The sequence below is a fragment of the Schistocerca piceifrons genome, chromosome 5, assembly GCF_021461385.2.
Source record: "Schistocerca piceifrons isolate TAMUIC-IGC-003096 chromosome 5, iqSchPice1.1, whole genome shotgun sequence".
Lineage (NCBI taxonomy): Eukaryota > Metazoa > Arthropoda > Insecta > Orthoptera > Acrididae > Schistocerca > Schistocerca piceifrons.
In genome coordinates this window covers 547,553,410-547,566,512 of record NC_060142.1, presented here as the reverse complement: position 1 = coordinate 547,566,512, position 13,103 = coordinate 547,553,410, and the positions used below count along the sequence as shown (strand labels likewise).

At 42.7% G+C, this 13,103-nt stretch overlaps 1 protein-coding gene across 1 annotated transcript in view; it reads left to right on the top strand.

Moving 5' to 3' along the window:
* Nucleotides 1-13,103, top strand: part of LOC124798544 (nucleolar protein dao-5-like) — a 71,376-nt gene that overhangs the window by 37,008 nt on the left and 21,265 nt on the right. Inside the window, exons 2-3 of the mRNA XM_047261995.1 lie at nt 10,483-10,623; nt 12,275-12,400. Coding sequence (XP_047117951.1) covers nt 10,551-10,623; nt 12,275-12,400 — 199 coding nt within the window. The 5' untranslated portion in view covers nt 10,483-10,550. The remainder of the gene's footprint in view (nt 1-10,482; nt 10,624-12,274; nt 12,401-13,103) is intronic.

The window sequence follows — 13,103 nt, the reverse complement described above, 5'->3', positions numbered from 1 at the left end:
GCAAACTAACCAACAGCTGGCATGTAAATATATCTGCAGACACGCCACTCTTCCAGGATCTTAGAATCTTGCTGTATTCATTGATATAGGCATTTCGAAAAACTAATTTTCAGTTTAACAGTTGCCACATCACGTTCCGGAGCTATTTCCTGCATATAATCTATCGTTTATACAATGCTTGGTCTCAGGAATTACGAAGTTTATACGAATTCCATTTTTGGTAACATATATTAAGTTTATTTATACACACACTGCTGCAGGAAATCAGGTTGCTATTCTCGTAGTTCTAAAAGCTACGAAAGTGTACCTGCCGACATTGTTTTCACTTTTATTAGAAATAAAATAATAACACACTGAAATAGGACCGAGTACAGCAGCAATTACTCCACGATAACTGTTACAGCCGTGGCGACACTTTTGTGCGTATATGAACCCGGCTTAAGATGGCAGGAAGATACACGGCAGGAATATTAAAAGAAATGAAGTTTATACGGTTGCATTCCCTAAATTTTATGGATAAACCGTTCGTGTGCTTTGTCATAGCTTCAGAGTTCCATCCCGCAACCTATTACGCACAGGTAAGTCCGTGCGGCCAGGATGTTATCCTCACGATTGCAACGTCGTGTTCATTCCTTGGGAACGTTCTACCACAGCCGTTCGTTCCGTAGCTGTTACTCAGTATTAGTGTTATTCAGTTTCTTTGATGACAGCTAAAGGTGGGAGAGATGTCGGGTCGTTCCATTGTACAAGCAGTGCTGTCGTTCGAATGCAGAAGCTGTAACATTTTTACAGCTTCAGGTGTTTTGTGCATTCTTGACTGTAGTCCTGTACTTCCGTAGTATGCAAATGTGATACGCTATAGGTAATCCAAGTGCATAATTTTTGCAAGTAGTCGTGTTTTTAGTTTCGCGTTGTCTTTCTTTTTAGTTTCGCGTTGTCGTCAGAAATGAATTACAATCTGGGCATTTAAGGGGACACGTATCGTCGGACAAGTACGCCATTGGAGCGAACGTGTCCGACCATATGTTATCAGAGAAACTGTGGAAATTTGATGGATGTTATTGCTATTTATCAGCGACCCACTGATTGTGGGAAACCTGCTAATGGTCTGGAGAATTCTTATAGTTACAAATGGCAGCTGTAGGTTGTGATATCTTCAAGCTTCATTGTTAACTCTCCGCTCCGTATTGCCGCATCGAATTCGTTGACGCCTGCGGATGGGCAACCCGATGTACAGATTTGCCTTCCCGGGGAATTCGTTTGACTGAATTGCACACTCGTATAGACGTTTGACGCGTCCCAAACGGTGCCCGTACTGAACACCTACCTGCAATGTGAGTTAAAAACTTGGAGAGAGTCTCTGCCCACTGACGTGTATCTGTCTCCTGTAAGCCTTGTAGTTTTTCTGCAGTCGTCTTCTGAAGCCCCAGAGGTACTTACGAATAGCCCTTCCGCAAACTGGAATACGAAACGGTGGGTAATATTTTTTAAAAATATTGTTAGTTCTGAATAAGACATTAACTAAAATCATTACACATTGTCTTTCGCTCCAATAAAAGTGGCATTTGAAGGTTCAGTGCGAGTGATAGTGAAACGGTTTAGTACGAGGGCCACCAGAAAAGGTATTTCCTTTTCCCCGTCGCATGGGACTACTGGGAGGAACGGGACACTCGGTAACTACTTCCTTAGTAGGTAAGTATGTTTACAGAGTTATAACAGCGAGAAAGTCACACTGCAACGTGTGAATAAAACTGAAATGCAAGATTGGAAGACAAAAGGAGGAAGTCACAACATCTACTTGCAAGCAAAAGGATGAAATCAAGCTGTTTTTCAGATTGTATGAATAACTTTTTCCATTTACTTCTAACACAAAAGCTCTTAGCTGTCTGCCTCGCCTGCACTGTCAGCAGCCTTTGTTTTTTCAACCTAAGGCCTCGTTGCAATTTGTTGTAAGTGTGGCTTATAGATTAACGATGTCCTCATCCGATTCAAATGAAGGATCGCCGTGGAAATCCAGTGCAGTATCCTCAAAATCTTCATCCTGAAGATGTTTTGCAAAATTATGCAGCACAAAGCAGCAAGCTATAATTATTGAATGATTTGTTAAGGTAACTCTGCAATCATACTATACAATAGCAAACCACCTCTTCAGCTGATCAAAACAACGCTCCATCACACTGAATGACTTGTGACTACCCTCTGTTGAATTACGACAGGGTTCATCAGCCAGCGCTCTAGGCCATAGCTTTCATAGCCCAAAAGAAGAGTGCTCTTAATGTCATTTAGCACTTCCCGGGCATTTTACTTTCTTCATATTCGAACGACGTGTGATGACCCGGGCCAGATAGCCTTAATGCTACAGATATGTTCATTTACATTGCATATAGCATGCACATTTATACCAACGTAACGATTTATGTTAATAAATTCGTAGCCATACTATGCTGGTTTCGGAATTCAGACGCGCAGTCAATTACACCAGTACCACCTGAAATTTACATTTATATAGCCACTCTTTTTTTGCCACAATCAGATGATGTGGTGACGACTGAAATTTCATCCACAAGTCAGCTTTTTCCATTATCGTTTTAAAAGCACTAATCACTGTAGTTTGATGAGTGCCCATTTCTTCTGCAATGCCGGACTGGAATCCTGGATTCAGCTACATTCCGAAGGAAATGCCTCATCGTTTGTTCTGACGATCGAGCTCCACCTCGGCTCTTCGCTAGGTCTGGCAGAAAATGATTCTAAATCTATTTAACATTTACTTCGTTGAAATGATATAGACCTTAATAATGCTCTCCAGTTGAGCATTTGCTAGGTCTGTAGAATTTTTCGCGGCGTACACATGCTGCTGGTTGAGCCCCAACTGCACCCTGCAAACAAGACCGTACTACTGACCAGACCTCACATTTCAGAAGCTACTTCTTCCAGAATGAAGTCCAAGCTTCGTTTTATTTATACAGTTTATCCAATGTCGAAAGCAGAGCTCAAGGTGAGGGAAGAGGTACTTTCTCCGTTTTATCCCACAAACTAGAGCTCTTGCTTCATCTTTTATTCATAAATTCCGAAACTTAAGCTTCTAACTTGGAAGAAAAGCGTTTCCTTCATTTTATTCATACGGCTCAGTGTTTTTCGTTCGCCTACAATAGCCGTTAAAAATGAGTGCAGCGATTGCGAATCCCGCCAAACGTGGAATCTGTTCTTTGTAATATGGCTTGTGGCGACAGTAATCTCAAAGCTGTTGTTACTCTCCTCTACACGCGTGATGTGTGCGGACCGAATGTGGTAAGTGGATGTGTTGCGCGTCAATTGTGTTGTTTGTTTCAGAATGAAAGGACGAGTGTTTCTGATGATGACAGAAGTGGCTATACGTCTGTGGAATGTGTCTGTCAAATTTCCGGAAGTATATTCAAGTTTTTTATATAAGATCGTGTCTAAACGACAAGGGTTCCACAAGTTCCGTGCTGGTTGGTTTCAAAAGTCTTTCCTATGACCTAGAAATTTAAGAATGAGTCTGGACATTCGTTTTTGTTACGATGCAGAAGAGAAATGTCACTTTACATAACTGTAGTCGGTGAAGGGACAGGGGTTTCCTAGTTAACGAAGAGACAAAATAGCTTAATTCTATCTGGGATCACGTCCCCTCGCCCAATAAACCAAAACACGTGCGGCAAATCCTGTCAGCCAGGAGGGTTACGACTGTCAAAGAAGCTAAGAAATCCTGCTTTCAGTTTTATGCAATGTGTATAGATAATCAATTCTGAAGCGTACGGTGAGACATTAAGAAAACTGAGTGAGTCTTAACACCCCCCCCCCCCCCCCTTAAATGTGCATTCAAAGGCAGGTTTCTTGGGTAGAAAGGAAGTTGATACAAGAAAACTAACCAACTCTCTTTGTTATTTTGTACTTATTTCCTAACAAGTTGCTTCTCCTGAGATATCGAAATCGACTGAGCGAGATGCGGCGATAGTATCTTTGTATCAGACGCTTCCTCTTTGGAACGGCCACGACTCAGAAGTCGCGGCTGATACAACTACATTGGAGAGCCTAAATAGCAGCGGTTCTCAAACTGTGGGACGCAACCTCCAGGGGGATTGTTTAACTCTCTATACAGAGCGACGTGGGGCAGCAGTGGCGCAGTGGTTGACACTCTGGACTAGGTTCGGTAGGACGACGGTTCGAAGCCCGTCTGGCCATTCAGATTTAGATCCTCCGTGATTTCCCTAAATCACTTAAGGTAATGTCGGGATGGTTCCTTTAAAAGAACCCGGCCGGTTGCGTTCCCCATTCTTCCTTAATCCGAGCTTCTGCTCCGTCTCTAACGACCTCGTTGTCAACGGAACGTTAAACACTAAAATTACTTCCTTACTCTGAATCTCTACCTGTAACGTCACTTTAAAGTAATGTACAAATTGATGTCACCCAACAGTCAACTGGAGTCCCGATCAGTTCACTGGAATAAATAATTATTAAACCAGCTGCCCTTTGTAATAAAAATAACGATGAACCTGGTGTCATGTGAAGTCCGCTCGGGCCAAATGCCGAGAGCGACAAAAAAGAGTGGGCAACGCGACAGACCCTCATCTATTGCCAGGGATTTTTCCTCGGTGGTGAAACTTGACCGGGGCGTACTCGACCTCGTGATGCCAGACTGATGTGCTGCCTAACTGAGAGGTAGCGAGCGGCTCCAAGGTCGTAACGGCGACAGCGGCCGGGAGTGCCGTGTGCTGATCCCATGTTGCTCCATAGGACATCCGATGACCGAGGCTGAGGATGACACGGCAGGCGGTCGGCTATCGAGTGGTCTCGAGGGAACGATCGCGGAGTTTCCTTTTTCTTTAAAGCAATGTACTAATTATTATGAAAGACCTTACGTTACAGACATAGGCTAACTCATACTTTAAATCACTGCTCTAGTTGTATACATATATTTTTCAACACGACTTGTTTCGGCAGCCAAATCATTCTGCTTGTTCTGGAAATTTTTAACAGAACAAGTTGTTGGCTAAGGACACAGTCGAAATATTCACAAAAGTTACGATTATTGAAATTTTCTTGGCTATTAAACTGTAATGGAATGGATTTCCTCGATAAACGCAATATTTCGTCCTATTGAAACTATTGTTATATTAGCGATGCAGATTGCCAAACACGACAATAGCTTCAGTTGTAGCGAGGAAGTAAAGGATAACTGTCAGCGACGCTAGAATAAAAAAAAATAGTCGTCACGCTATGTACAAGGATAGGAAATTTCACATCGCTAAGTAGTGAGGCCGTTTGTGCAGTGAATCGAAGCCACGACACCCTCTAAAATGTCTTCCGTCAAGTTTACTGCTCGGCTACGAATCAGTAGCCCGGAAAGATTTAACAATCTCCCCGGACTCCTTAATCCAGTGTTGTTCTTAGTTTAGTAGATCCAGCGGTAGATAGATTGTTCATTTTAAATTAAATATGTTTTCAAAACAACGACCAAATAAATAGTTCTGGATGCTAAATACTACTTATTTAGTTGTTATTAACGGAGTGTTTCGTCTTTGGGTACAAATCTTGAACTATTACTTTTCGGATGAAGTTGTGAACAGTGACAAAACGTCTCCAGAAATTGCAATAGTGCTTTTCTGTTCATTGAACTCACTTCATAGTTAATACTGTTTTCAAGCACTAGCGTTAAAGAGTCTTGGCACCGAAAGATTTTGGTCGTCGTGTGGAACAAAAGCATTGCACTGTAGTAACTGTCGGCGGTATGTTATCTTAACCTCCAGCGATGGCATTTTTATTTGGATTGAGACAAAAATCATAATGGACTTTGTATTACGAAAGACCTTGCAACGGTAATGCCATAACCACTATTAAGTCCCAATAAAATGGAATCAGTGAAAATTGACATCCACTACTGATCTCTCTCGCAGCTAGATGTTAGGAAAGTGCACTACAAAGATGTAAATGAGGTTCTATTTTAATTAGAAGTTAATTATTATAGTTTGTCAGTCTAATTTGATTGAAGATGACTTGATAACCATAACATGGCTGTCATGATGTCATTTAACATGAATTCTAACTTTCGTAGCCTCCAACGACTACAGAAAACACACTGACATAACCATGCCTGTCATTTAGCATGGATTCTAGCTTTCGTAGTCTCCTACGGCTAATGAAAAAAACATTGACATCGCCACGTCAGTTGGTAACCGCTTTTATTTTTTTAGTTTAGCTCGTGCGACCGTATTCAAGCTTAGTGTGAACACCTCCCGAATCCTAAGTGAGAGCAACCTGATACCTACCCCAAATTATGTCTAGTAACGAGAAAATCTGTTAAAAATGATGTAGGCCTTCGATCATCATTGTGGCTGTAGACTGCTGTCGAGATCTGCGGGGGCTAACTCCATTATTATGCCTGAGGTGCTTACGAAGACTACAGAAATGCTGCCTACAATTGTCGGTAACTGATTCTGCCGACACGCAACAATCGCAGCGCTAGTTGATAACCCCTTTCTCTTCTTTCCAGTGAACATGAACTGTAAAGCGTGCATGTCACAGTATGTTTTGGGAATCCATTCACACTTCCTGCCTGACCAACTAAGAGCTATTTTTTTCTTTATTGGTTCGGCAAAGGTTGTGATTTATGTGACTAGCTAAGAGAAGAATAAGCGGATTCACAGACACTGAATCAAGTGCCCACACCTCTGTTCATTATGTGTGAGAAATATGTATTGTGCCAAGGTCTCCAGCCCATAGAGATGGCACGCTATTAGACAAGGGTAGCCTCGCCGATGAAAGGCAAACGGGTACTCAGATAAACAAATAGAGCGAGGAATGCTGACAGATTCAATTGCGCAAGTGGAAGAGATCGAGTTCGATACATAGAAAGAATAACGAATCATCGCTCTTGGCAGGCCCAGCATCTGAAAAGAATCGACAGCATTATGCGATCTCAATCTGTACCGCTAAAACAGTATTTGTTACATCTTTATGCGTCGATATTGTTTTGTTTCTGCCAGTGGTACGTTTTCGAAAAAAATGCGTTTTTCTCACAAAGAAAACATTAATTCTTACCACTTAAGCTCTTTGTACTAACGATGAGCAAAAATTTAAAAAATGTTTCGTTCAGCTTTATTAATTGATGTAAAAATGTTATATGCAATCGATTTCGTAGCTGCTCATATTTCTTATACCTGCATAAATCTCGTTACGGTTCATCAATTACGGACGTATAATATTTTTATGTGGAAACACTGGTACATTGTGTCAGCACTTTACAACTAAGCGATTACGGCGTCTCACTGATTGTCTATTCATAAAAAGAATATTTAGTACAGTAATACCACCTTGCCCAAACTATCCCACCCACGAGGTAAGTCAAGCCAGCAGCTGAGGCAAGTTGGCCCATATGATTTTTATCATTTAATTACTTATGACGTTGGTTATTTAACTGAAAATATACCGACTTTAATACTCACAGTGTATTTTAATATAAATTCCTACAGCTTTATGACAGAAAATACAATCATAAATTGTATTATCATTGCTTTAAATACAGTTTGACAGAAAAGCAAGTCCAAAACTTTTATGTCTTCGTCCGATTGTCCGATAGGATCTTCACAGTTCAAACATTCATAAAAATATCCTTTCATGTCATTATTTACACGCGGCTGATATGCCCGCCTCTTGCAACTTGTGGATTGAATCTATTCATCACCTGGATTGCTATAAGAAAATGATTTAAGACGCAGAGCATCATAACCCTCATCTTGGAGGACCTTCTTACGAATGCCTACTTTCTTTCTGCGCTTAATTCGAGCTTCTGCGCTTTATTCGGCAGCCTTACAATGGCCACAGCCACTTTTGCGCAGAAAATGTATTTCTCTTTAAAGTGTTTTCCTTTCTCTCTTTGGAGGCTTGTTGTTCGCGCTGTAATTCGTCTTTAACTGGAGCGTCTGTCAGTATTGCTGCAGTTCTTCATTTCTTTACTGTCTCTTTTTCTTGTCTGTGACTTATTCAGGCGTTGGTAAGCACGGTTGTTCACGCGATATGACGTTCAACTTAACAGGCGTTGTTACTGACAAAATAGGCGTACCATTATATTCTTCAGCAGTTGAAGGGCAAGCTCCAACTATCAAACCGCAAACGACGACAGCATTAGGGTCAGGTGTATCCGCTGTATACTTAGGCAGAAAGTCTGTATCTGTGAAAATGTACCTGATTAAGGGGGAGATGCCTGCCATTTTGAATCCAGCCAATATGATTTTAGTTGTACCTGATTTGGTAGCGCAATTTTTACAATGCTTGGGCCCCCGTATATTGTCATTGGTCGTTTGTTTGCTGTGATCCATGCACTGCACGCTGAGGTTACAAATTTCTTAAAAGAGCCGTAAACACTTCGATCTAAGGGCTGTAGTTTGTGACTACGGTGGGCTGGGGAAAACGAAAGTGTGACACCATTTTCTTTGCAAATAAGACTTCAGCTCACAAAAGGGAACTGCAGTTGTCAATTATTACCAATCGAGGATGGTCTTCGGAACGTCGGACATGTGATACGAAATGTTGCATGTATCTGAAGAAGGTAGTTTCTGTCATTCAGCTTGAGGATCGCGCACTACCATTGCTCCCAACAGGACCGTGCCCAATAAAATGGGGTTTGAAGTTAACCCTCGGGAATATGAAAAATAGAGGCAAGACATTCACAACTGCACAAACAGCTAAAGCCGTAGTGATAAATTATCCTCTTTCAGTAGATGTTCCCCGCTCTGATGGATGTAATCGCCTTCGAGCTATCATTCTGTCATTCTGACAGTGTGATTCCAGTTTAATCTACATTCCAGATATCACCAGGTGTCAGTTGCAGTCCTGTCAAAACGTTGGTCAGGTTGTCAAAAAACAAGGCTATGTTGCGCTTCTTGGAGCTACTGGATCGCACCAAACTAGCTAACTGAGGAGTTCGAATGGAGAGTGTTGGATGTCGTTTCAGAAATCCTGAAGACCAACAGGTCCCGTCGTTCCAAATTCAGTCTAAGGTTGGAGTATTTTGCGTTGAGAGGCAACTGCGTAGATGCAGGGAAACCGTCGAACTTCTTTTGGTGAAAGGCCAAAGTATACGTCACTAGCTTTAAGTGAGGCACTCTTCTATCACGGTTTCCTCTTCGGGTCAAATACCTGAAAACATGGATTTCTCTCAGCTATGTAGGTCATATTTTAGTAATCCTTGTATAATTAAAGCTTTCAGTAAATTATTAGCGAGCCTAGTTTTATATGTTATTTCCATTACATTTGATGCCATCGTTAAAGTAGCTAAAATATTAAGTACAGTACAACGCTACAAAAGAAAGAAAAACGTTACCTGAAATCTTTTTGCGAAGCTAAATCTATCCAAGAATTTTGTTGGTGTTTCCGAAGGTTCTAATCTTTGAATCTGTTACAATACCTCTCTAATGTTTTTCTAGGTATGTTAAATTCTTGGCTCACTTCCCTAACGGATCTTTCATTTCGTTTTACTGCTATCACTGCTAATCTCATAAGTGCTTCAGAAAGCATTGCACCGTTCTGTTTTGTTTTTATAATTTCGAACCATCCTAAAAACAAAACGGCAAAACGACTATGAGCGGAAACATGATTACATTCAAAGATACACGTAGATTTTATATTTCAAAATATATATCATGTAATGTTCCATAACCAATAATTTCAAATTTATATTACAATCGTTTTGGTTGAATATATGAAGGAAAGTTGTTGGTTTCGGAAGGAAAACAAAGATAAACTTACATATCGAATTATGTTATCAGCTTCAAATCAATTCAGTATAAAATTTTCTCACATAAAAATTGCATTGAGTATCATGTTTGACTATGTTGGAAGTATTAAAGTTTAGAAAAAAAGAACGGGGCAGTTTGACCATGTGGGCCGACGTGCCCCTATTTAATGGGCCATTGTGCCCCTTCGCCATATTGGAATTATATTAGTCCGTTTACGAAAACGTTTTAAACGTTTATCACCGTCTACAATATCAGACTAATCCTGTCCATGGACTTATTTGCATCGTGAAAGCGTTACCTCGGGGTACACAACAAAACATCTGGAGGAAGTAAATTTTACTCTCAGTGACAATAAAACATAAAGGCATGCCTATCTCGCTCGACAGTCTAACTGCACTAGCCCGTTTGCGGAAAGGCGACAATATTGTTGCCACCAATCGTCTTTGTCGGTGGCGCATTCTAAGGTAAGTTCAACGAAACAATACCAGTTGTCCATCGTGGCCCTATGTCCAATGTTCCCCCGTCTCTCCTAGCTTCGAAAATATTTTCATCTAGTATTTTGAACCCAATATACACAGCTGAAGGGAAAGTTTTAATTTTTAATCTCCAACACCAGCATTTAAGAAATGAGTATAGGTTTTTTGTGTGAGAATGAGACAGAATCCTAGGCGTACATCATTACCGTTAATCTCCGACACAAACTGATGGTGACGAGGGCACTGTTTTGCAGGTATCAGAGAGAGGACCACACCGCCTGGAGCCTACCGCCAGCGCCGCTGACCACCTCTGACATCCAGGATGCGGCTCTCGTTTATCCTGGAGCTGCTGCTCATATTCCTGCTGCTGGCCTTCGCTGCGTCCAGGTCCATTGGTAAGGGCCGAAATCTGGTACGCAGCTGCGCACAGCTCAGTGTGCGTGCTTTGTGGACACATATTCCGAGGCCGTGTCCTTTGACGACGTCACGCACGATACGTGTTTTCTGATATCCACTACGCACGCGGATGATGTATCCACATCATTTGTGCACTTGAGAATGGGCACACTTAGGAAACTAACTTGTGGTGCTGGTAAGGTATTCATGTAAAGTAACAGCATGGTGGAAACGATGTCATCCTTGAACTTTTTATTTTTTGCTCCATACACGGTTAAGTGTCTTATCGTTTCTGTTATGTTTAACTGAGTTACTGTTGGTATTGTTTCAGTTTTTATTGGATTTAAAGAGACCATTGTGTCTTACACTGAGGTGACAAAAGTCATGGGCTGCCTCCTGATATCGTGTGTGGCCTCCTTTTGCCGGGCGGGGTGAAGCAAGTCGACGTGGTATGGAGTCCAGTCGTTGGAAGTCCCCTGCAGAAATATTGAGCCAAGTTGCCTCTATAGCCGTCCATAACTGCGAAAGTGTTGCTGCAGGGTTCTGTGCACGATTATGTCCCATAACAGTCCGACAGGTGACCAAATCTTTCGTTCGAATTGTCCAGAATGTTCTTCAAACCAATCGGGAACAATGTTGACCTGGTGACATGGTACATCGTCATCCATAAAAATTCTATCGTTGTTTGGGAGCATGAAGTCCGTGAATGGCTCCAAATGGTTTCCAAGTAGCCGAAAAAAACCATTTGCAGTCAGTGATCGGTTCGGTCGGGCCAGAGAGCACAGTCCATTCCACGTAAACACATTCAACAACATGGAGCAATCACCCGCTTGCACAGTACCTTATTCACAACTGATGGTGATTGGCTTGTGGGGCGTTCAACGACGCGGTTATCAGCTCCCATACAAAATCCCAATCTTTACTCTGCCCAGTCTCGCCATTTTCCCGAATGATTACGAAGTGATGAGGACAACAGTCCCCAGGAAAACTTGAGTCCATGGGTTCGTGGGTTTTGTGCAACACTCAAACCATGCCGTCGGCTTTTACCGGCCGAAATCGGGACTCATCTGACCAAGCCACGGTTCTCCATTCATCTAGTGTCCAATCGCTATGGTGACAAGTCCGGAAGAGGCGCTGCAGGCGATGTCGTGGTTTTAGCGAGGGCACTCGCTTCAGTCGTCTGCTGCCATAGCCCACTGGCGACAAATTTCGCCGCATTATCCTTTTAGATACGTTCCGCGAAATTTGGTATTCTCGGCGCACTCTTGATACTGTGGATCGAGGAATATTGAATTCTCCGACCATTTCTGAAATAGAATGTCCCATACGTCTTGTTCCAACAATCTGCGTTCAAAGTCTATTAATTCCCGTCGTGCGTCCGTAATCACATTGGAAACGTTTTTACATGAATCACCTGAGTTCAAATGGCAGCTCCGCCAATGCACTGCCCTTTTGTACCTCGTGTACCCGTTACCACCGCCAACTGTATGCGTGCATATCGCTATCCCGTGACTTTCGCCACCTCAATGTAATGTGGGGTTGTAGGAAATGTGCCTTGTGTTCAGTGTGACACTCTGATGGGCCGCGCAGGTCCGAAGCGCCGCCCGGGCCAGAAGCAGGCCGTGGCCCCAGCGCCGGCCCCCGCGGAAGCGGCCACCGGCGACGTGGAGGCGGCCGGGGGCGGCGGGGGCGGAGGGCCCAGCCGCTACTGCTCGTGCGCCAGCCTCGTCTGCAAGTGCTGCCGCGAGTTCGCGCTGCCGCTGCTCCGTGGGCCAGGTAAGGCGCCGCCAGCCAGCGGAGTTCCACACACATCCACACACACACTCACACACACTACAGAAGCTGGGCCGCAGGTACAAGCATCCATGTGATTCAAGTACCGACGTGTGAATGTTTGTGCGTGCAGCGCTCAACACTGAAGGTGAAGCGTGTACTTGGATAACTTACATGTTTCTTTTACGTCTACTTCTACAAGCATTCTCTGTAAATCACATTTAAGTGCCTGGCAGAGGGTTCATCGAACCACCTTCACATTTCCCTATTGTTGCAATCTCGTATAGCGCATGGAAAATACGAACACCTCCATATCTATCCGTGCCAGACCCAGTTTCCTTTATTATGTTATGGTGATCGTATCTCCCTATGTAGGTCGGCGTCAACAAAATATTTTCGTATTCGGAGGAGAACGTTGGTGATTGAAATTTAGTGAGAAGATTCCACAGCAACGAAAAACGCCATTGTTTTAGTGACGTCCATGCCAAATCCTGTCTCATTTCATTGACACTCTCTCCACTATTTTGCTATAATACAAAACGTGTTGCTCTTCTTTGAACTTTCTCGATGTACTCCGTCACTCCTATCGGGTAAGGATCCCACACCGCGCAGCAGTATTCTAAAAGAGGGCGAACAAGTGTAGTGTAGGCAGTTTCGTTAGTAGATCTGTTAAATTTTCTAAGTGTCCTGAAAAAAAAAACAGCAG